Source organism: Salvelinus namaycush, chromosome 3 (assembly GCF_016432855.1).
Source record: "Salvelinus namaycush isolate Seneca chromosome 3, SaNama_1.0, whole genome shotgun sequence".
Taxonomy (NCBI): Eukaryota; Metazoa; Chordata; class Actinopteri; order Salmoniformes; family Salmonidae; genus Salvelinus; species Salvelinus namaycush.
The window spans coordinates 45,139,033-45,164,040 of record NC_052309.1 but is presented as its reverse complement, the minus strand read 5'-3'; the positions used below and the strand labels follow the sequence as shown (position 1 = coordinate 45,164,040).

The 25,008-nt window shown below is 42.7% G+C and overlaps 1 protein-coding gene across 3 annotated transcripts in view; it reads left to right on the top strand.

The window, feature by feature from the left end:
- The window catches only part of LOC120031764 (general transcription factor II-I repeat domain-containing protein 1-like), a 41,474-nt gene extending 16,466 nt beyond the window's left edge, over positions 1-25,008 (top strand). For 2 of the 3 annotated variants that reach the window (XM_038977569.1, XM_038977588.1), the window contains exons 4-27: positions 343-519; positions 1,571-1,757; positions 1,907-2,226; positions 2,602-2,685; positions 4,063-4,146; positions 4,484-4,667; positions 5,760-5,785; positions 5,969-6,095; positions 6,410-6,453; positions 6,847-6,927; positions 7,665-7,784; positions 11,706-11,759; positions 12,123-12,200; positions 13,940-14,123; positions 14,677-14,738; positions 15,166-15,246; positions 15,522-15,789; positions 15,950-15,978; positions 22,519-22,566; positions 22,780-22,857; positions 23,043-23,235; positions 23,450-23,487; positions 23,603-23,712; positions 23,948-25,008. In XM_038977569.1, the coding sequence (XP_038833497.1) occupies positions 343-519; positions 1,571-1,757; positions 1,907-2,226; positions 2,602-2,685; positions 4,063-4,146; positions 4,484-4,667; positions 5,760-5,785; positions 5,969-6,095; positions 6,410-6,453; positions 6,847-6,927; positions 7,665-7,784; positions 11,706-11,759; positions 12,123-12,200; positions 13,940-14,123; positions 14,677-14,738; positions 15,166-15,246; positions 15,522-15,789; positions 15,950-15,978; positions 22,519-22,566; positions 22,780-22,857; positions 23,043-23,235; positions 23,450-23,487; positions 23,603-23,712; positions 23,948-24,016 (2,726 nt within the window). In that variant the 3' untranslated portion in view covers positions 24,017-25,008. The remainder of the gene's footprint in view (positions 1-342; positions 520-1,570; positions 1,758-1,906; positions 2,227-2,601; positions 2,686-4,062; positions 4,147-4,483; positions 4,668-5,759; positions 5,786-5,968; positions 6,096-6,409; positions 6,454-6,846; positions 6,928-7,664; positions 7,785-11,705; positions 11,760-12,122; positions 12,201-13,939; positions 14,124-14,676; positions 14,739-15,165; positions 15,247-15,521; positions 15,790-15,949; positions 15,979-22,518; positions 22,567-22,779; positions 22,858-23,042; positions 23,236-23,449; positions 23,488-23,602; positions 23,713-23,947) is intronic. The other variant, XM_038977578.1, reaches the window with a different exon arrangement.

Genomic DNA, 25,008 nt, shown 5'->3' with positions numbered 1-25,008 from the left:
TTTAGCATTTGCTCTTATCCGGAGTATAGAACCATTTTTATTGTTTGTATCTCTGTAATGTGTCTCTATCCATGCAACTGTATACTGAATGTATCTATATACTTTAAAAAAAAAAAAATGGGGACCACAATGGAAATAAGTCCCTGACTTTATTGTGCAATCCCAGTCAAGTAAAAAAAAAAAAAAAAAATGTACTGTGTAAATATGTATTTTTTTTTACTGATAAATAAATCTATCAATCAATTCTAAAGCAATTGAGAACCAGAATAGCCCAAGTTTGAGTGAAACTGGCAAGGTGAAAAGTGGAGATTTAGTTTAGTTTCTCATGCTTGATTCTTTCAGGGGTGCCCTGTCTGCAAGGGCTGACCACAGTGAATTCCCATGCCAAAGTCCAGGAGAGTGAATCCAGCAAGCTTGGCAAAGAGGGCGGGCACGGCAAACAAAGGGCGTCAACAGATGCCCACTCTAACATCTTTGTCTTGAGGAAAATGGTGGAGGAAGTCTTCAGTGTGCTTTACAGTAAGGGCTTCAACATACCTCACCAAACAAAGATATCATTTTTATAGGCCTGCGCTATCGGAATTATTTCTATTTTCTATTTTAACTTCCTAATTTCTACCTTCTCATTTAAATCAAATGTCAAGCACATGATTGAATGTTAATATTTACAGTAATTTGACATGCAACGAAGTTTCAGATGAAACTTCGTTCCTTTTCTAATCTCTACCATCTCATAACTAAAATCCTATTTCTGACACGTGATTGAATGTTGTCTACATTGTCAAATCAAACTTTACTTGTCTCGTGTATAGGATGCAACAGGTGTAAAACAGTCCAGTGAAATGGTTGCTTACAAGCTGTTTCTCAATAATGCAGCTTGTAAGTAAGCATTTCGCTGGACTGTTTTACATATGTTTTTTTTTTGTTTTTTTTCATGTGATTAGTGATTAATTTACATCTGTCCCTCATTTTAAGGTCAACCATCTTATGTGAACTGAACTCTCATTTATTATTGTGAAACTATTCCTTAAAAATAAAAAATAAAATCTAAAGAAACATTGTACATCTAATAGTCAAATCATAGTGTAAAAGCAGGTGGAGCTTGCGTTCAATTGCCACTTCCTGTTGCACACAGCAAGCTTCCATTCCTCCTGCCAAAAGGGTTTTTTATGGCTTATTTAAGATGAAATCATCAACCTTGTTACTGTCAACCATGTAACTTTATTTGGCACATAATAGGAACTTAATATAGTATTTTTTGAGATGGAGAAAACTAATAGTTTTTATGACGTTGACATAATTTTAAAATTAGGTGAAATCCCAAAAACATTTGACCAAGTTACACTTCTCAAAAGGCACCGAATTAGTGGAACGACCCAGTAATAATAACAATAGAAGCAGCAGTGTATATATTATAGGTGAACGTGCGTGTGCATGTGTCAAACAGTCATTTGACATGTCCTTTTCTAATTTTTAGCATCTCACAACAGAAAGCATGTTTCTGACAAGTCATGGAATGTTGCCATTTACAGTCATTCAACATACGATGTGATATGTGATAATATTCCAGGTGAGGCTGTTGGAAAGAGCAATAGCCTGGTCCCTGTGCCTTATGAGTGGATCCTGAAGGACCCCAGCTCTGTGGTGGCCCACGGCCTGCCTGAAGGGATCGCCCTGAGGAAACCTGCTGAGTATAACACCAAGACCTTAATGAAGATTCTGGAGCAGAGCAACCGCATCTACTTCACTGTCAAAAGGTGATCTCACTCCATACAGTACTCCATGACGTACCTGCATAAATGGCAGAAATATAGCAGCATAATTAGGATTGATCCAGGGCTGGTCTTGTTATTGACACACAGCTTTATCTTCTCCTGTTTCCTTCTTCTTCATCATCTGTGTATAGGGGAACAGAGGAGCCTTTGCGTGAGACTAAGTCCAGTGCCGGCAACGTCAGCAACCACAACTCCTTCTCGGGCACCACCAAGATCCTAGCCAAACACGGCCCAGCCTCCAAGCCTGCCTCCACCGCCCAGGAATTGTCCACCGCATCAGTCTCGGCCAGCAACTCCATGCTCTCCAGCTTCCTGTATGGCATGCCCATGTCTTCCCTGCCGCACCCTGGCGGCAACCCCACGTCCCTCCTCAACCTGGACAAAGACCGCCTGGGGGCCTGGGTGGCAGGGGTGGAGAAAGGGACGGCCGCCAAGGACAGTTCCGACAATGGTAAGATATATAACGTGACCCCACAGGAAGAAGCTGTTGCTGAGGTAGCAGATGATGGAGATCCAGGTTACTTCTGACAAACCCTTCACCATTTTGAGTCACCGTTCATTTTTTGTGTCTGTAATTTAATTAATTTGGCAGGGGAGTGGTTACAATTCTCCCTGTCATTTTTGCTAGTGGTTATACTACTGGCTGTCATTTCACATAACTTATTTGATCGAGAATCACTTTTGATTATGGTAATTTTCATTTTTCAAGATTTGCTTAGCCTTGAAAGCATGATTTAAAGGCTTTAAATAGGCTTTAAAATAGGCTTTTAATGCTACGCTTGTGAGTATGTTTATCAATGTTTAATTTCTGGCATTTTGCGGATAGTACTCCAAGGGGAGTTGGGCCAGAGTCCTCCCAGCATCCACTTCTCCAAGCGCCTCCTGTTTTCCCTCGTACATGAGAAGTCAGGTAGGCTTGAACTGGAACTGGACACAGACAGTAGACCTGTAGGCCACATACATTTCTCACCAACCTGTTTGTGCTGTCTCAGATATTTTCCATTCACATTGTTCATGGATGCAGCGTCTATGGTGGATGTGTAACAGGTACAGCTTAGCTCAGTTTGACTCGGCTCAGTAGTGTGAAGAGGGGTCAGAGTCTTTAGGCATCTCACCCCACCCCCCTGCCAGACAATGCATATACTCTACATCTGGGTATAGACAATCTCTCAAATGTGGACTCAGTCTTAGAGAATGACTTGTCAGCTCACTTAATGGCTCGTTTTTTCATGTGAATCCCACATTGTAGTTAATTAAAGTTGAGCATATCAATCAACCAATGGTTTTTGCCTCACGCTATAGACTCCTCTCCTTTGTGTTGTATGACATGATTGAAAATTATAGTTTTTAATTTTTTTACTTTGATTTCATATAATTTTTTACATTTGACTCAGTGATATGGCATTACCACAAGATATTGCAGATTACAGTGAAGCAAAACAGTGCACTCACACAGAGTATCTACACATGTGCACAGTTGTGCTTCATGCTGCTGGAACATGATAGCTGCCGGACCAAAACAGTGTGAAGTTTATGCTGATTTTAATTATTTTCTCATTCTACTTTGTCAGGGTTTATTCTACATAGTAAATTATTGGGTGGGCCGTCTAAGGCCATACAGTATATTTTTAGAAATACATTTTGGAGTTGGTAAAACGCATTCAGTGTTAACTTTAAGGGATACTTCGGCATTTTGGCAATGAGGCCCTTTATCTACTTTCCCAGAGCCACAAATTATATTCTAATGTAATTCCTTATCCCTGTAAATCCCATTCCAATGTTTAGGTAAAATGTAATTCCCAATTCAATATTATTCCACAAATTCAAATTCAATTCCGTCAGGCTGATAATGTAATTGTTCAGACAGCCTAGCTAAACTGGAAATATAGGAATAGCAGTTAAAATGATCAAAACAAATCCTGTAGTCAATTGTTGATACTAAGTGCATTATTTCCATTAACTGGGAAAAATACAAATATTGAATTCCAATTCAATTCCAAAGATGACATTTTTTACAATTCAAATAGAATTCCAATTCAATTCCATAACTTGAACATTTTTGAAATTCGAATTGATTTCCACGTAAATGTTCCACTTCATGATTGAATTCAATAATTGAATAGGGATTTCAAATTGATTTGGATTTGACCACAACCTTGATAACCACCACCAAAGCCCCTGTGTACATGTGGAAAGTAGACATACAGATTGAAGAACTTTATTTTTTCCATCCTCCCTTTCTTCACCTATTTTTTATGTTTACGTTATTCTCTTTTGCGCTCAACAGAAAAATGGGACTCGTTCATTCGAGAGACAGAGGACATCAACACGCTGAGAGAATGTGTGCAGATCCTGTTCAACAGTCGCTATGGTGAGATGGTTAACCACTATTTCTCAGCATGGTTTCCTATTGTAGGGCATTAGCAGCAAACACTTTTAGGGTTTTAACAACTTTCCAGTTTCCCGGACCCAGATTAAGGTTAGTCCTAGTCCAAAAAGTACTTTCAGTGGAGATTCTCTGCGAAAACGTCCCTTATACAATTTATTTAAAAAATGGTTTTACTATAGAATGATTGTTTAGTCAGTTTCCAGCTGTCATTACTGCATATAAATCCATCCATCCATACATTATACCCTTATGAAGACAGCATTGTAGGGCCTCATGATTGAAATCCTTCAATGATTTCTGACAACCCCCTTATTTTCAGCGGAGGCCCTGGGGTTGGACCACATGGTTCCAGTGCCGTACCGAAAGATAGCCTGCGACCCAGAGGCTATGGAGATCATTGGCATCCCAGACAAAATCCCCTTCAAGAGGCCCTGTACCTACGGAGTACCCAAACTCAAACGCATCCTGGAGGAGCGCCACGGGGTCCGCTTTGTAGTGAAAAGGTAAACACTGATCTGAGATCAGTCTGGGAAAGTCTGTCATTTTTCTTTCTCATTCTTCCCTCCAAAAATAAGAGATTGCACTGTAGTGTGTAGTGCACCCATATAAGGGCTACATAACACATCATACCAGGGTTGTGTTCATTAGGCTCCAAAATATATTTTTTTTTACTGAAACAGGGAAGAACTACAACTAATGCAGTTGTTCAATAAGAAACATGCCCTAATGAAAACAATCCTGTTTGAGGACCACTGTTTGATGAGCTACAAAAGCATGCACAGCATCTCATCTATCTATAATTTCCTATTTGGAAAACTGAATCAATGAAGGGAGAAGTGTCAAACCAGGCCATCTGTCGGTTAAATACCCTGCCCTCCTCCAATAGACAATGCCCCGCTGACTGGTAACCCCCACTTCACACCACACAGCATGGTGCCTCCTGCTCTCTGGCATATTGAGCCAACGTCTCGCTGTCATTCAACCCATTTGATGAAATAAATGTAGATTGGGCTACAGGCTTAGTTTGAGTCAACACCGGTATCAGCGCATGGCCCATGCACAAGGCGACATGGGCATGTCATTAATGTTAATACAATTAGAGCAGATTGAAGATCATATTTTTATCCAAGAGTGATACACTCCTGACTTTGTTTTTGATATTTGTTGTTGTTATTGCTGTTTATTCAAGATGGCCCAGATATAGACCGTGCAGCGATGTCTGTTTAATCTCGTGAGATGTTGTCTGTTCAAATTTATTTATATAGCCCTTCTTACATCAGCTGATATCTCAAAGTGCTGTACAGAAACCCAGCCTAAAATCCCAAACAGCAAGCAATGCAGGTGTAGAAGCACGGTGGCTAGGAAAAACTCCCTAGAAAGGCCCAAACCTAGGAAGAAACCTAGAGAGGAACCAGGCTATGAGGGGTGGCCAGTCCTCTTCTGGCTGTGCCGGGTGGAGATTATAACAGAACAGTTCAGTTCCCTTGTTGACATGTGCACTGTTGTTCACCAACAGGGTGCCCTCCCTACTTGACTGTTATCAATGACCAATAATCACATTTATAAACAATAACAACCCTCTGTTCTCATTCCAGAATGTTTGACGAAAGGATTTTCACAGGTAATACTGAGTATTTTTTCATCTTGCATTGTTGATTTCTAAAGAAGCCCTTAGCATGCCTTAGCAATGGCATGTCCTTATTTTTCTTCTGATACCATGGATGTTTAGCTGTAATAGCTTGTAGTCCATCATGGCTGATCTGATTGATTGATCTGATTGATTCTGTTATGTTGTGTCACAAAGCTGCTGGTAAGGTGGCCAAGGAGGAGGGGAAGCATGACATAAACTCCACCTTTGAGGATGGTTTCCCTGACAACCTCCAGGTCCCGTTGGCTGCACTGGAGCTGGTCACCAATCCTCACAGCAGCAGGTCTGTACGCAAATCCTAGGACCGAGTCAGTAATGTAGAGGGTGTAGTGACGCAAGATGTTATTTGAAATCATCAGAAAAATCTGTTCCGCACCTGATTTAGCCAATCTGCATCCAGAGCTATAACAGACAATTAGATCAGAAGACAATACAAACAAACGTTTCAACCCGTTGTAATATATTGATAGAGCCATTCAGTGAATGCTACATGTCTATCACTTGGTAATGGAAGGCCATACCCTGACACACCACAATTTATCTATGCCAATTAATTTATGTTATAATTCGAAATTGTGCATTTGTTTTCCTTTTCAGATCTACAAGCTCTTGTGTGAGTCCATTGGCTGACTGCGAAGCAGGTTAGTGACAAGGCAATGCTATAGCCTACTATAGTAATACTTTCATGCAAACCCAATACGTGAACTCTGAGGTTAGCACTCCTTTTTACAGTAGTCTAATAAGTTACATTTTGCATATCCCCTCTAACTGTCCCTTGGGATTCGCAAATGAAAACTTAAGCCATCTGATACAGAACATACTTACTTAAAGCATTTGAAACACATCTATAAAAATCCAATGTCACACATTCTGGGAGAAAGATCTAGCTTTACCCCAGATGGAACCATATTCCCTATATAGTGCACTACTTTTGACCAGAGCCCTATGGTCCCAGGTAAAAGTAATGCACTATATAGGGTGCCATTTGGGAGGCAGCACTGCTATATGAACTGTTTTTACTCTTACTCTTTAAGGGCCTTCAGGAGATTGTATTCCCTTGAAAAAGATTAAAACGGAACCCCCAGATGGGGAAATCATCCAGGTGACTGTACCAGGTAAGTGGTGCGCCTCTGTCATTATAGTACCTTTTGAAATAGCTTTAGCTGTTAAACCAGATAGCATCTGGGGAGCAGCAAGTCAATATAGTGGAGAAATGCAGTACCAGTCAAAAGTTTGGACACACCTACTTATTCCAGATTCTTTTTATTTATGTAGTAACCAAAAAAGTGTTAAACAAATCAAAATATTTTTTATATTTGAGATTCTTCAAAGTAGCCACCCTTTGCCTTGATGACAGCTTTGCACACTCTTAGCATTCTCTCAACAAGCTTCATGAGGTAGCACCTGGACGGCATTTCCATTAACAGGTGTGCCTTGTAAATTTGTGGAATTTATTTCCTTCTTAATGTGTTTGAGCCAAACAGTTGTCTTGTGACAAGGTAGGGGTGGTATACAGAAGATAGCCCTATTTGGTAAAAGACCAAGTCCATATTATGACAAGAACAGCTCAAATAAGCAAAGAGAAACGAGAGTCCATCAATACTTTAAGACATGAAGGCTGTTCCCCTTTACACTTACCGTACTTATACTTGCATGACAATGAAAGCAGTGGAGTTAGCAAGAGCATAAACAGATCTGGGACCAAGCTAGTACTGTCTCTCCTCTCTCACGTGACTGTCCTGATATCCAGTACCCTAACACTGCTGTCTGTCCCTAAGTTACCCAGTACCCTAACACTGTGCCGCATGTCTTTATTAAGTACCCTAACCATGTGCCGTCTCTCCTGCCCCAGATGCCAGTGTTTCAGTGGAGGAGCCAAGTGAGCCTCAGGCTGACCCAGTTGCAGCAGCAGTGTTGGCAGTGGCCACCCTGGCGCAGGCTTCTTCCTGCCGCCCTTTGGAGACCCACGCAGGTAACTGCAGCCTCGCCTTCCTTCTCCACCTCACGGCTGCACCAGGACAGCCCAGACCCGGCGCCACTGGGCCTACTACCGCCAACACGGTCTCTCCCTCTGTTAGGGAGCTAGATTACCAGCACACGTATGGAATCACTTTTCACAGATACTCCCTGCCTCCTTTCCCCCCTCTCACACTTCCTACCCCACCCCGAGTCACTAGTACCCAGTATTATCTCTTACACCCCACCTCCCACCTACTCTCTGCCAAACCTGTAACACAAGTAAGTAATAGGCCGCCTGCTCTGGACACACACTGTCCATCAGTTTATTTATTATTTTTTATCCCATTTTTTTTTATGGTATCGATGAATTTGGCTTTCATCATTGAAAATCAGACTTTAAGAACGTGTCGTTTTCATTTTAGAATCTGATGGATGGTGCGGAGATCCAGTATTTGAGCTAGTATCCATAAGCAATACCTCAGATAAACACAGTTTTCACAGTAAAGCCTGTGTTCCCATAAAACATATTCAAAGAAAGATTGGTCAACAAATGACAAGATTTTTGCAAACATCCAGATCGGTTTTAGTTTCCTAATATAATAACTGCAATGGAAAACCTCTATTTATAAACAAATGTAATTTGACAATTGACCAAAACTGGGTTTATTTTGTCCAGTTTGTGAGTTTCACTAAAGCTATATGTTTTTAATTTGGACTCTGTCTCAGGTTTGACGGTACAGTTCATGCACCATACACAAATTCTTGTCTCAACCCCGGCCAACAGCCCCTGCAGCCCAACCCCCAACCCTAGTCACCCACGCCCTAGGCCTAAACATCCATCCCCAAGCCCTGATTGTAGTCGAGTAGCACGAGGTAACTAAGGACACTTGAGTACACTACATTCTCTTTCTGAACCTCAATTCTAAGTTGTGCTATAGTTGTGGAGCTATACTAGCCTGAGTGCAGTCTGTTTGTGCTATCATGTCACTCATTGTCATGTTTGGCTCATTATTTGAAGATTCGTAGAGAAGAGGAAAGAAAAGGAATTGTACTCAAGTGTCCACGCTAACCTCTTGTCTAGATCCTTAGACATGTTTGTTTTATTTGGTTGCTGTGATGTTATGTTCAAGTTTTCTTTTCCAACGATGATCATGAAGGAAAAAAACACGGGTAAGTGCTGAAAAATGTCATGCTATTTTTTTCTACTTCATATTACCAGATAAACAAATTATGTACAACAATATCTTTGCCTTATGATCAATGGTGAGATACAATGTCAGGTTTTTTTCTGAATCAATAGGTGGCATAGGTGGTGGGCGTGGCAGGGTGTGCGTTCAGCCCTGAATTTTAGAGGGCAACTTTTTTGCATTTTTAAGGCAATTTCCTGCAATTCTCCATGGAGTTGAGAGGACATGTTGCAGTTTTAAAGCTAATTTCCTGCAAATCAAATCAAATTTGATTTGTCACATACACATGGTTATCAGATGTTAATGCGAGTGTAGCGAAATGCTTGTGCTTCTAGTTCCGACAATGCAGTAATAACCAACGAGTAATCTAACCTAACAATTCCACAACTACTACCTTATACACACAAGTGTAAAGGGATAAAGAATATGTACATAAAGATATATGAATGAGTGATGGTACAGAACGGCATAGGCAAGATGCAGTAGATGGTATCGAGTACAGTATATACATATGAGATGAGTAATGTAGGGTATGTAAACATAAAAGTGGCATAGTTTAAAGTGGCTAGTGATACATGTATTACATAAAGCTGGCAAGATGCAGTAGATGATATAGAGTACAGTATATACATACATTATATTAAGTGGCATTGTTTAAAGTGGCTAGTGATACATTTTTGATCAATTTCCATTATTAAAGTGAGCTGGAGTTGAGTCAGTATGTTGGCAGCAGCCACTCAATGTTAGTGGTGGCTGTTTAACAGTCTGATGGCCTTGAGATAGAAGCTGTTTTTCAGTCTCTCGGTCCCTGCTTTAATGCACCTGTACTGACCTCGCCTTCTGGATGATAGCGGGGTGAACAGGCAGTGGCTCGGGTGGTTGTTGTCCTTGATGATCTTTATGGCCTTCCTGTGACATCGGGTGGTGTAGGTGTCCTGGAGGGCAGGTAGTTTGCTACCAGTGATGCGTTGTGCAGACCTCACTACCCTCTGGAGAGCCTTACGGTTGTGGGCGGAGCAGTTGCCGTACCAGGTGGTGATACAGCCCGACAGGATGCTCTCGATTGTGCATCTGTAGAAGTTTGTGAGTGCTTTTGGTGACAAGCCAAATTTCTTCAGCCTCCTGCGGTTGAAAAGGCGCTGCTGCGCCTTCTTCACAACGCTGTCTGTGTGGGTGGACCAATTCAGTTTGTCCGTGATGTGTACGCCGAGGAACTTAAAACTTAATACCCTCTCCACTACTGTCCCGTCGATGTGGATAGGGGGGTGCTCCCCCTGCTGTTTCCTGAAGTCAACATCAACAAAACAAAGGAGATGATTGTGGAGTGTGAAGTTATTTTCCTGACACCACACTCCGAGGGCCCTCACCTCCTCCCTGTAGGCCGTCTCGTCGTTGTTGGTAATCAAGCCTACCACTGTAGTGTAGTCCCCAAACTTGATGATTGAGTTGGACGCGTGCATGGCCACGCAGTCGTGGGTGAACAGGGAGTACAGGAGAGGGCTCAGAACGCACCCTTGTGGGGCCCCAGTGTTGAGGATCAGCGGGGTGGAGATGTTACCTACCATCACCACCTGGGGGCGGCCCGTCAGGAAGTCCAGTTGCACAGGGCGGGGTCGAGACCCAGGGTCTCGAGCTTGATGACGAGTTTGGAGGGTACTATGGTGTTAAATGCTGAGCTGTAGTCGATGAACAGCATTCTCACATAGGTATTCCTCTTGTTAGAGCAGTGTGCAGTGTGGTTGCGTGTTGAGATGTGTCTGTTACTTAAACTCTGAAGCATTTATTTGGGCTGCAATTTTTAAGGCCGGTAACTCTAATGAGCTTATCCTCTGCAGCAGAGGTAACTCTGGGTCTTCCTTTCCAGTGGCGTTCCTCATGAGAGCAAGTTTCATCATAGCACTTGATGGTTTTTACGACTGCACTTGAATAAACTTTAAAAGTTTTTGACATTTTCCGGATTGACTGTTCTTCATGTCTTAAAGTAATGCTGGACTGTCATTTCTCTTTGCTTTTTGAGCTGTTCTTGTCATAAAATGAACTTAGTCTTTTACCAAATAGGGCTATCTTCTGTATACCACCCCTACCTTGTCACAACACAATGCGCTCAAACACGTTAAGAAGGAAATCAATTCCACAAATTAACTTTTAACAAAGCATACATGTTAATTGAAATGCATTCCAGGTGACTCCCTCATGATGCTGGTTGAGAGAATGCCAAAAGTGTGCAAAGCTGTCATTAAGGCAAATGGGTGGCTACTTTGAAGAATCTCAAATATATAATATATTTTTATTTGTTTAACACTTTTTTGTTACTACATGATTCCATATTTGTTTTTTCATAGTTTTGATGTCTTCCTTACAATGTAGAAAATAGTAAAGAATAAAGAAAAACCCTTGAATGAATAGGTGTGTCCAAACTTTTGACTGGTACTGTGTATATATATTTAATTATTTTTTCATGTGATAGTAAATATTGATGTGTTTTTAGCAAATGTAAGGAACATTTATGTTTGTCGGTAGCCTGTAAAAGTTAGTTGTTTTTTAATTTAATACGCCATTTCGGTTGACCGGTCAGTCTGTATTTCTGAGGTTTGTATCTTTGAGGTTCTACTGTTGTTTGAGCTTTGTCATTTTTTAAACAGTATATCTTGGCTTGACAAACAGTAGCATGAGTTGTAAGTACCAATGTGAAACCTTTTTAGCTAGACTTGCCAACCCTGCTCACCTCTTTGCCGTCTTCCTTTCAGCTGAAGCACTTTCATCTAAACCAGCTTCTCAAGGCCTCAGAAGATCTTCTGAAGGTAAAAATAGGATGGACAACCTGTCTCTAAGATCTTTCAGCTGGATGCACTGTATGCTTACATTGGATGAAGCCTAACAAATTAATTTCAAATGATTGATTGTTAAAGGTGTAATCTGTGATTTTTCACTTTTGCACTTTTAAATTGATTCTGGATTAATATAATGTATAAATGCCTCATGAGTTTAGTTCAACTGTTTTACCCCTTCAGGCCATTGTTTATTCAGACTGCAGTTTTAATGCATTGGAATCTGTTGTAACTTTTACATGTATCACATTCTTCTTCACTAATCAGGTCGTTTTCTTCAGCTCTGAATAAAACACTCGTGAACATTTCTCCTCATTTGCTTTTTTTCCCGGAAAGGAAATCTAGCTGAGGACATAGGTGAAATTATCCTCCAACTTCGGAGGCAAGTGGAAAGCCTATTCAGCACTAAGTATGGTAAGCTGCCTAATACACTTACCTGCACACTCAATGTTCAGACTCTGGCCAAGCGAGAGCAACTGACTCGAGCAATAAATCATAAATTATAGACTTCATCAACCGTTTCTACACAGGCTCATAATTTTCTATCCTTGTTAAGATGTCACAGAGAAAGCAATGATTCTCTAAAAAATGTTTTTAACTATCCTGGGAATAATTCCAGTTGGTGCTGTATATGAACTAATATACATGGGTTCTAACTTGAACAATTATTTGTTAGTTTACAATTGTACAATTTATGCTCCGTGCATATAAAAACCACGAAGACTACCGGGAAAGCCCCGAACACAAGATCGTAATTTCTGACTCGCACAGTGGAGGAATATATTGCTGGTAGACTCCTCTACATGGTTATCTGGCACGCACCAAGTGGCACTTCACTTTTTAGTATGAGTAGCATTCCAGTTTAGCTCGCACTCGGCAGGCCATATAGAAAACTCCCCTAGAGCTACAGAACGGACTAATTACTGCAACGCGCAGCCCCCACATATTCCATCCTAAAATCTGCCACCAGTATGGTGTAGGGAATATCTTCGAGTAGCCCATAGAAGATGGTAGAATAAAATTCTGCTGCAGGTGATGCATCAACCCGCGCAGATCCATAAGACGAGCCATCCACACACACAGTTTCAGCCCCAGCCATAGGGCTCTATACAGTAACCATGACCTCCATAGCGGTCAAACCTACTCTTTCCCATAGGCTTGTACTATTTATAGTAGGACAGTACCAGCAGTTAGCTACCAACAGCTGGCAGACATGTTTACATTTGGTTCGTTTTATCAGTGTTATTTAGATGGAAGATGTGAACTACATGTGGTAGCTCTATAGCTAGTAAATGTTAGCATAGAGGTAGAAAGCTAGATCTTTCACTTACCCTGCTCACTTCCATGCTCACTGAAGCCTGTGATAATGCTCAGTCTGCTGATGCTGCTGGCTGTTTGAGATGCTTTAGAATTGACGTTGATGGTAGGGACAGCATTCACTTTGAGAAGCAAGTTCTTGCTGATGCCCTCCTTCCATTGTTGATAGCCGTGGATGTTCCCAGGGATTAAATATGACATGCAGATTGACCATAGACACCCAATTTGCACGCCTCATTCTCACCAATGTATCCCACTTTGTGACGCTGATTGAGGGGCGTTAGGGGACTTTCTGAAGTTAGAGCTGACCTGGAGAAAGCCTCAAACCCAACTTTAGGAAAACATTACAATATTATAACTGATTTAAGAGTTTGTAATTTGGGTATGTTTTCTTTTGGTTCTCTAAGCTATTATTATATGTGTTTCTGGCATTGAGAAGTAGGTGCTACACTGCCTTTAAAGATGTCTTCCAGCAATTTTTTAACTTACACTGTTGAAAAGCGATATCCCAAGTGTAAACACAGTAAAGTACAAACACTAACGGGTAAAAAAAAGTTAGTCTGATCGGAATCCATGATGTCATCAGCCTCCCCCTTGCTTGAGGAACAATAGAGGAGAAATAGAGAACAAAAGAGGAAAGGTCCACCCTCCCATTTGTGCTATGTCATGACTTACCTGTACCACCTATTGAGATGTGCCTTTTGTTAAGTAAATCCGGTGTTTAATGAGGTGAAAAGGAGACTGGAGTGCCAATTTAAATATTGAACAGCATAGGGCTTTTGCATAAAATGAATCACCCATATTCCTCCATTTCCCATCCCCCTCTCTTTCTGTAGCCGAGGCCCTTGGACTACCTGAGTCTGCAAAGGTGCCCTACTCCAAGTTTCAGATGTACCCAGAGGAGCTGTGTGTCACAGGGCTCCCAGAGGGCATGACTTTCCGTAGGCCCAACTGTTTCGGAGCGGCAAAGCTGCGCAAGATCCTGGCCGTTGGCAGCCAGATCCACTTTGTTATCAAAAGGTCAGAGGTCATACATTGTCACGGGGCAGGGTGCATCCCAATAATATCTCCTTTCTCCAGAAGTTTGCAGTTGTTCACATCCCTTCATTGATTTGAAAGGAAATGACTGGTATATGGAAACCCTCTAGCCCATGCCAACACCAATCTAATGCTTTTGTGGGGAGTAGTGAACAAGTGCACACTTCAATAGGATTATTGGAATGCAACTAAGGTCTTGGTCGCATTCCAGGCTGATTACATTGCAGATGTTGCATTACATCAACCAACGGTTGCATCATCGACTGCCCAGTCGGGCATCAGACTGCTATATCATATGATGTGGTTAACTGATGTGTAAAACACTTATCCAGGCGTTGTGAGATATAGAAGGCATCTGCAATGTAGTCAGCCTGGAACACAATCCTTGTTTGTATATTATTATTGTTGTTGTATGAAGAGGATATAGGTAAAACGTTGTACACGTTGGTGCAGGAATGAAGCACAAAAGCATTATTTGTGTGCAAGCTTCTCTTTATGAAGTTCTAACCATGTTTTGTTGTGGTATACTATCCAGGCCAGAACTGTTAACAGATCAAGTCAAGCTAGAACCGCCTCCTCTCCCAGCCTGTGATTCAGGTGAATACATCTTCATCCTAAATGCCAGCTGATTTAATGATTGTATCACAGTTGATTTGAACACTTTTAACATTCAAAAACACTAAGTTTACAAACTAGATTAAACATCCCCACTTAATATAATGGCCAATATCTCAATAGTTTGAAATAAATGTGAATTTTGGTTCAATGTCGATTCATTACTGAATTGATTGAGTGTAAATGGGCCCAGCCCTCTTATAATGTTCTCCACTGTGTCCGTTACCATTAGGCCCTTTTTAAAGCAACTATTATTCTACACATGATCAGTTCAAAATGTTGAGCCCATAAATTAGAATTAACTCTGTAATTAATTAAAATGAGCTGGTAATTCCACATTTAAGGCAGTGGTTTGGATCCATATTTCCAAATAGGTCTGGTGAACTGATTGTATTCACTGCAAGTTTAGACTTTTTTTCCACAGACCTGGACTCCAAAGATGCTTTGTCAGAAGACGTAGGGGCTGCAATGCAGAGACCAAGCTTCCCAGGTAATAAGGAGACCAAATACTTGATTCAATATCGGTACATTAATTTGCCCTCCTATACTTTGAGTAATACATAGTGGATATCATATGGAGCCTGGTTAGGATTGTTTTTTTCCTCTTGCTTGTTCACTTTTTCTCTAAAATGAGAAGCACTATTTATATGCCGCAATTCAGCTTCAAGCTGCAAAGGTGTATATGAAATAAATTAAACAAAACTACTCCATTCATCTGATGTTGTCATATGGTCATCTGATGTTGTCATATGGTTCTGTTGACAGATAGCTTAGAGGCCAAGCTGTCTAGGATCGACCTGGCCAACACCCTGAGAGAGCAGGTCCAGGACCTATTCAACCGGAAGTATGGGGAGGCACTTGGCATCAAATATCCCGTCCAAGTGCCTTACAAGAGGATCAAGAGCAACCCGGGCTCGGTGATCATCGAGGGCTTGCCCCCTGGCATCCCCTTCAGAAAACCCTGTACCTTTGGCTCGCAGAACCTGGAGAGGATCCTGGCAGTTGCCGACAAGATCTGCTTCACCATCACCAGGTGGGTAGTTCTCCTTCACGTTTTCATGGGGTTGTGGAAATAAGACATATGGCAGGGATCTTCAGCTACTGGCCCTTGGGACAAACTATTGCTACTTTTCTTTTCTCCCTGGTAGTTGGTTGATTGATGTTAAGATTCCATATTTGTTTATCTCTTGCAGACCTTTCCAAGGACTCATCCCTAAACCAGGTAACTCTCCATATATTTTATGAAGCAGATATTCAATTCATATTTCTGAATTTTCATTTCAAATCAAATTTTATTGGTCACATACACATGGTTAGCAGATGTTAATGCGAGTGTAGCGAAATGCTTGTGCTTCTAGTTCCGACCATGCAGAAATATCTAACAAGTAATCTAACAATTTCACAACTACCTTTTACACACAAGTGTAAAGGAATGAATAAGAATATGTACATATAAATATATGGATGAGCGATGGCCGAACGGCATAGGCAAGATGGTGTAGAGTACAGTATATACATATGAGATGAGTAATGTAGGGTATGTAAACATTAAATAAAGTTGCATTGTTTAAAGTGACTAGTGATACATTTATTACATCCAATTTTTTATTATTAAAGTGGCTAGAGATTTGAGTCAGTATGTTGGCAGCAGCCACTCAATGTTAGTGATGGCTGTTTAACAGTCTGATGGCCTTGAGATAGAAGCTGTTTTTCAGTCTCTCGGTCCCAGCTTTGATGCACCTGTACTGACCTCGCCTTCTGGATGATAGTGGGGTGAACAGGCAGTGGCTCGGGTGGTTGTTGTCCTTGATGATCTTTTTGGCCTTCCTGTGACATCGGGTGGTGTAGGTGTCCTGGAGGGCAGGTAGTTTGCCCCCGGTGATGCGTTGTGCAGACCTCACTACCCTCTGGAGAGCCTTACGGTTGTGGGCGGAGCAGTTGCCGTACCAGGTGGTGATACAGCCCGACAGGATGCTCTCAGTTGTGCATCTGTAAAAGTTTGTGAGTGTTTTTGGTGACAAGTCAAATTTCTTCAGCCTCCTGAGGTTGAAGAGGCGCTGTTGCACCTTTTTCACCACACTGTCTGTGTGGGTGGACCATTTCAATTTGTCCGCCGAGGAACTTAAAACTTTCCACCTTCTCCACTACTGTCCCGTCGATGTGGATAGGGGGCTGCTCCCTCTGCTGTTTCCTGAAGTCCACGATCATCTCCTTTGTTTTGTTGACGTTGAGTGTGAGGTTATTTTCCTGACACCACACTCCGAGGGCCCTCACCTCCTCCCTGTAGGCCGTCTCGTCGTTGTTGGTAATCAAGCCTACCACTGTAGTGTAGTCTGCAAACTTGATGATTGAGTTGGAGGTGTGCATGGCCACGTAGTCATGGGTGAACAGGGAGTACAGGGGAGGGCTGAGAACGCACCCTTGTGAGGCCCCAGTGTTGAGGATCAGCGGGGTGGAGATGTTGTTTCCTACCCTCACCAGCTGGGGGCGTCCCGTCAGAAAGTCCAGGACCAAGTTGCACAGGGCGGGGCTCGAGACCCAGGTTCTTGCGCTTAATGACGAGTTTGGAGGGTACTATGGTGTTAAATGCTGAGCTGTAGTCGATGAACAGCATTCTTACATAGGTATTCCTCTTGTCCAGATGGGTTAGGGCAGTGTGATTGTGAGTGCGTCGTCTGTGGACCTATTGGGGCGGTAAGCACATTTCCTAACAAGTGCATGACTTGTTAGGAAATGTCCCGTGTCAACTGTGAACTCATAGATAGTATAGTAGTAATAAACACTGAGTGTACAAAGCATTAGGGACACATTCCTAATATTTAGTTGCACCTCCTTTTGCTTCACACAGGAAACTGTTGTGTGGAAAACCCATCAGTGTTGCAGTTCTTGACACACTCAAACCGGTGCGCCTGGCACCTACTACCATACCCCATTCAAAGGCACTTAAATATTTTGTCTTGGCCATTCACCCTCTGAATGGCGCACATACACAATCCATGTCTCAATTGTCTCAAGGCTTAAAAATACTTCTTTAACTTCTAGTTCCTCCCAAACCCGGATCCGGGAGCACCCCCATCAGTAAAAAAGCTGCCTAGCATAGCCTAGCATAGCGTCACAAGTAAATACTAGCATCTAAATATCATTAAATCACAAGTCCAAGACACCAGATGAAAGATACACATCTTGTGAATCCAGCCATCATTTCTGATTTTTAAAATGTTTTACAGGGAAGACACAATATGTAAATCTATTAGCTAACCACGTTAGCAAAAGACACCACTTTTTTTACTCCACCATTTTTTCCCAGCATAGGTAGCTATCACAAATTCGACCAAATAAAGATATAAATAGCCACTAACCAAGAAACACTTTCATCAGATGACAGTCTGATAACATATGCTTGTAACGAGCCTCCTCCTTCTCTTCATCCGAAGAGGAGTAGCAAGGATTGGACCAACGTGCAGCGGGTTGTGAATACATAATGATACTTTATTAACAAGACGAAACTAAACACACGAAGAACACTTGATAATTTTACAAAACAACAAAACGAAGTAGACAGACCTGAACGAGAGAACTTACATAAAACATGAAGAACGCACGAACAGGAACAGACTATTACAAACGAACGCTACAGTCCCGTGTGGTGCGCAGACACAGACACGGACGACAATCACCCACAAACAAACAGTGAGAACAACCTACCTTAATATGACTCTCAATCAGAGGAAACGTCAAACACCTGCCTCTAATTGAGAGTCATACCAGGCAACCCAAAACCAACATAGAAACAGAAAACATAGACTGCCCACCCAAAACTCACGCCCTGACCAATAAACACATACCAAACAACAGAAAACAGGTCAGGAACGTGACAGAACCCCCCCCCTCAAGGTGCGAACTCCGGGCGCACCCCTACAACTCAAGGGGAGGGTCTGGGTGGGCATCTGTCCGCGGTGGCGGCTCCGGCGGTGGACGAGGACACCACTCCACCACTGTCTTTGTCCCCCTCCTTAGCGTCCTTTGAGTGGCGACCCTCGCCCCCGACCATGGTCCAGGAACCTTCACTAAGGCCCCTCCTACATAGAGGAGACAGCTCAGGACAGAGAGGTAGCTCAGGACAGAGAGGTAGCTCAGGACAGAGAGGTAGCTCAGGACAGAGAGGTAGCTCCGGACAGAGAGGCAGCTCCGGACTGAGTGGCAGCTCCGGACTGAGTGGCAGCTCCGGACTGAGTGGCAGCTCCGGACTGAGTGGCAGCTCCGGACTGAGTGGCAGCTCCGGACTGAGTGGCAGCTCCGGACTGGAGGGCAGCTCATGACTGGAGGGCAGCTCATGACTGGAGGGCAGCTCATGACTGGAGGGCAGCTCATGACTGGAGGGCAGCTCATGACTGGAGGGCAGCTCATGACTGGAGGGCAGCTCATGACTGTAGGGCAGCTCCTGACTGGCTGGCGGCTCTGGCAGCTCCTGACTGGCTGGCGGCTCTGGCAGCTCCTGACTGGCTGGCGGCTCTGGCAGCTCCTGACTGACGGACGGCTCTAGCGGCTCCTGACTGACGGACGGCTCTAGCGGCTCCTGACTGACGGACGGCTCTAATGGCTCGGGACAGACGGGCGGCTCTAATGGCTCGTGGCAGACGGATGGCTCAGTAGGCGCTGGGCAGACAGATGGCTCTGCCCTGCTGAGGCGCACAGTAGGCCTGGTGCGTGGTGCCGGAACTGGAGGTACCGGGCTGACGGCACGCACCTCAGGGCGAGTGCGGGGAGAAGGAACAGTGCGTACAGGGCTCTGGAGACGCACAGGAGGCTTGATGCGTGGTGCCGAAACTGGAGGCACTGAGCTTGAGACACGCACCACAGGGAGAGTGCGTGGAGGAGGAACAGGGCTCTGGAGACGCACTGGAAGCCTGGTGCGTGGTGTAGGCACTGGTGGTACTGAGCTGGGGCGGGAAGGTGGCGCCGGATATACCGGACCGTGTAGGCGTACTGGCTCCCTTGAACACTGAACCTGCCCAACCTTACCTGGTTGTATGCTCCCCGTCGCCTGACCAGTGCGGGGAGGTGGAATAACCCGCACCGGGCTATGTAGGCGAACCGGGGACACCATGCGTAAGGCTGGTGCCATGTAAGCCGGCCCAAGGAGACGTACTGGTGGCCAGATATGTAGAGCCGGCTTCATGGCACTTGGCTCAATGCTCAATCTAGCCCTACCAGTGCGAGGAGGTGGAATAACCCGCACCGGGCTATGCACACGTACAGGAGACACCGTGCGCTCTACTGCGTAACACGGTGTCTGCCCGTACTCCCGCTCTCCACGGTTAGCCTGGGAAGTGGGCGCAGGTCTCCTACCTGCCCTAGACCCACTACCTCTTAGCCCCCCCCCCCAAGAAATTTTTGGGTTGTACTTGCGGGCTTTTCGGGCTTCCGTGCTAGACGCGTCCCCTCATAACGCCGGTTCCTCTCTCCGGTTTCCTCCGCTCTCCGAGCTGCCTCCAGCTGTTCCCATGGGCGGCGATTCACTTCAACTTTAGCCCATGGTCCTTTTCCTTCTATGATCTCCTCCCAAGACCAGAAATCCTGCTTCGTGCGCTGTCCGTTAACCCGCTGCTTGATCCGGGTTTGGTGGGTGATTCTGTAACGAGCCTCCTCCTTCTCTTCATCCGAAGAGGAGTAGCAAGGATTGGACCAACGTGCAGCGGGTTGTGAATACATAATGATACTTTATTAACAAGACGAAACTAAACACACGAAGAACACTTGATAATTTTACAAAACAACAAAACGAAGTAGACAGACCTGAACGAGAGAACTTACATAAAACATGAAGAACGCACGAACAGGAACAGACTATTACAAACGAACGCTACAGTCCCGTGTGGTGCGCAGACGCAGACACAGACACGGACGACAATCACCCACAAACAAACAGTGAGAACAACCTACCTTAATATGACTCTCAATCAGAGGAAACGTCAAACACCTGCCTCTAATTGAGAGTCATACCAGGCAACCCAAAACCAACATAGAAACAGAAAACATAGACTGCCCACCCAAAACTCACGCCCTGACCAATAAACACATACCAAACAACAGAAAACAGGTCAGGAACGTGACAATGCTATACAATAAATATGTTTTGTTAGAAAAATGTGCATATTTCAGGTATAAATCATAGTTTACCATTGCAGCCACCATCACAACTCTCACCAAAGCAACTAGAATAACTACAGAGACCATCGTGTATTACCTAATTACTCATCATAAAACATTTCTTAAAAATACACAGCGTACAGCAAATGAAAGACACAGATCTTGTGAATCCAGCCAATATTTCAGATTTTCTAAGTGTTTTACAGCGAAAACACAATATAGCATTATATTAGCTTACCACAATAGCCAGAAACACAAACCATTTACCAGCAGCAAAGGTTAGCGATCGTAACAAACAGGCAAAAGATATATAATTTTTGACTAACCTTGATATTCTTCATCAGATGACAGTCCTGTAACATCATATTACACAATGCATATAGGGTTTGTTCGAAAATGTGCATATTTAGCGGCACAAATCGTGGTTATACAATGTGATTAGTGGCCAAAACTTCACGCAATCTGTCCGGCGCCATCTTGGAGAGGCACCTATTCTAATCGATAAGTAATCATAAACTTGACTAAAAAAATACAGGTTGGACAGCAAATGAAAGATACATTAGTTCTTAATGCAACCGCTGTGTTAGATTTTTAAAATTAACGTTACTACGCATACAGCGTGCGCTAAAGCGAGACCGCACCGAAATTCATGGCGGAATTATTATTTGACATTTGTCAACATAAATACGAATTAACAGCATAAAGACTGCTTACTATTTGCTGAGCTTCCATCAGAATCTTGGGCAAGGTGTCCTTTCTCCAGAACAATCGTCTTTTGGTTGAAAGATGTCCTCTTCTCCTGTAGAAATAGCAGCTAACGCTAGCCATCCACCGGAGAGGTGTCCAACTCGTGATAGCGCGTCACAAAGAAATCCCAGAAAATCGCAATAAACTGATATAAACTGCTATAAGTCGGTTTAAATTAACTACCTTATGAAGTTTTTAAGACAAAAATCAAATTAAATCAGAGCCGGAGATATAGAACTGCTAAAACGAAAGCTTTTCAGGACGCCATTGTGATGTCCCTCTTGCGCCAGGCGCCCCGTTGAAAAGAACGGTACTTCCGTTCCATGAGCTTTTATAGTGCCCCAGATGGTGCAATCCACTCCATTCAAATTCTCACCGCTTACTGACATCTAGAGGAAGGCGTATGCAGTGCATGTAGCCCCATAGCTTACATGGGGACTTATAAACTGACCCTAGAACAGGGACCTCGATTTCAGAAATCTCACTTCCTGACAGGAAGTGTGCTGCAGAATGAGTTCTGTTTCACTCAGAGAAATAATTCAAACGGTTTTAGAAACTAGAGGGTGTTTTCTATCCAATAGTAATAATAATATGCATATTGTACGAGCAAGAATTGAGTACGAGGCAGTTTAATTTGGGAACCAATTTTTACAAAGTCGAAATGGCGCCCCCCTATTGACAAAAGGTTAACCTGTTTCCTCCCCTTCCTCTACACTGATTTGAAGTGTATTTAACAAGTGACATCAATAAGGGATCATAGCTTTCACCTGGATTCACCTAGTCAGTCTATGTCAGGGAAAGAGCATGAGCAAGAATGTTTTGTACACTCGGTTGTATAATGACATTACATTTGTCTCCCTCTAAGCACCTCGTCGGATCACTTTATTGAAGAAGGCCTACGCCTCAATAAGTGGTGAGCATTATAATTGTGTTGCATGTTCATTTTGATGCAGTAAGAACACTTGGTTTGAAACTGTCATGAATGCATGCACTAAATAGGAGCATTCAGATACCCAGAGCAAGCAAAAACAAAGTAAACAGTGCACTTATCAGAGTCAACTGCGTACATGTATTTATTTTATTTTCCCACCAATTCTGTTTGACTCCTCTCCTCCTGAAATGACAGATGAGGAAGAGGTCAACTGCATCGGTGAGAAAGTGATCCTTCGCGAGCAAGTGAAAGAACTCTTCAACCAGAAATATGGTCAGTGTATATCCTTCATTCATACTGTATGCTTTATCTATACAAGCATTAGTGAAAAAAATTATCCTAACTTAAGTTTAATATTCACTTAGTCTCTCATTGATATCCATGAATGACTTAGTGAAAATTCAACCTAAGTTGAAGTTAAGATCCGCCCAAAACTGACTGAAAAGATTCTTGTTAAGGTGATGCTTTGGGCCTGGACCACTCTGTCCTGGTCCCATACAAGCTGATCCGTGCCAGTCCCGAGTCTGTGGAGGTTAGTGGCCTTCCGGACGATATTCGCTTCCGAAATCCCAACACTTACGACATAGTCCGCCTGGAAAAGATTCTTCAAGCCCGAGATGAGATCAACATCAACATCAAAAGCCAGCTACAGTGAGTATCTGTGTAATTGTGATAATAGCGTCAATCTGAAGTTTGTGGAAATATCCCAGATTATGGATACAAAGTCTAAAATGTGAAAGAAGGACATGAAAGAACTGTACACGTTGAAATTATAGTAGAGAGACTCACTCGTGGGCAAAGCCAGGCTCACCTCTGGTCATTTACAGAAATTAAATTCATATTTAATTAATTTTCTTTTCTACAGGCCTTTTGCAGAAATATGCACCCAAACATGTAACACAGGTAAGGATTGTTCTACAGTAACCTATTTATAAATATTTAAAAAAGCAATGCAGTCTATAAGAACACGTGCTTTAGCAGTATGTTCAAAACGGCATTATTGTTTTTGTGTTTTAAGAAGAGAAAGAGGTTTCTACCAATCGACGCAAACGCAAAAGAGTCCTGGAGAGCAGCCGGGTGTCCTTACCCTCCGAGTCAGGGGTATCAACCAATCAGATTCCAGTGATGGTACGTGGTAATTACGTGATCATTCTCAAAAATACATGACTGAAATACTCTGATTTGATACTTTGATGCAGTTTACTTTATATTTATATTGCATTTGTAGGTATTAAAGGCATTTGTAAAAGGCACTAATAAGGTTGTGTAATTAGACAGGAATTTGCTTCTGCAACAGCATAACTAGTCTCCCTCGTCCTCTCTCTAATGATCCTTCTATTGCTTTGTCTCTTTCTACTTGTAGCAATGGCCCATGTACATGGTGGACTACAGTGGAGTGAATGTGCAAGTCCATGGGAAGGTGAAATACTAGAAGAGGAAAAAGATGCTATGCTACAGGAAGAGAATAGACATGAGAGGACTTTATCAAAGCTGTACTTATAACCACATCTCCAAGTTTCAGCTTTGCCCGTGTGCTGTTGCTTAAATAATCTTCTAACTGAAAATATAGGTTTGGATGTGTGTTTTGGAATGGTGGCGATTGCCAATATTAGGTGGCTTGGGTGGAAAGGTGAGGAGGAACTATAGAATCTGTGCATAATTTGTTGCAGGATGCTTTCTTTTCTTTTGTCTTCCCCCACAAGTCCTGATGGGGCTTTCTTGATACACCTATTTCAAAAGTGCTTACAAAAAACGCTATTCAATCCGACTGGGGTTATGTTATGGCACTAAGTTTATGGAACTCACAATTACTGAAGTACTCACTCTTTTAGATCATTTTTATCAGATCCAACATGGAGACTTTCGTTATGGGGTGTAACTACGGCACAAATGTATTGGATCAATCTGGTTTTACAACATTCAGATATTTGTATGATTATTTATTTATTTATTTTGAAGATGAAGAAAAAAAACATGTGCAGGGATGTAAATTACAATGTTCAGTAATCTAAGTACTGAATCAAATGTCTCTACAACGCTAACTACTACTGTATGTAACTCAAAAAGTATATCAATTGAAATATGTTTGCCTTCAGGTGTGCGTACCGGTATTCTCCGTGGTAGGAATAACCCAAGGTGATAGCACTATATCTAAGAAAACATTACATATTTTGTATAACTACATGGCTTTTCTTTTATCACAGTACTTGTACATGGAGTTGAGATTTCTCAACTCGGCTTTTCTTATGTTTGTTCCACATCTGCGCTAAGTTGAAATGTCTCATTAAGTCAACATGAATGTAACGTGTGTAAAAGAAAGAATGGTCTGTGTTATCCTGTAACGATTGTCTCTGGATTCACCAGTATTTATATGCTGTACCTTAATGCCATTTAGGCCTTTGAAATAAAATGTGTTGCCTTGCA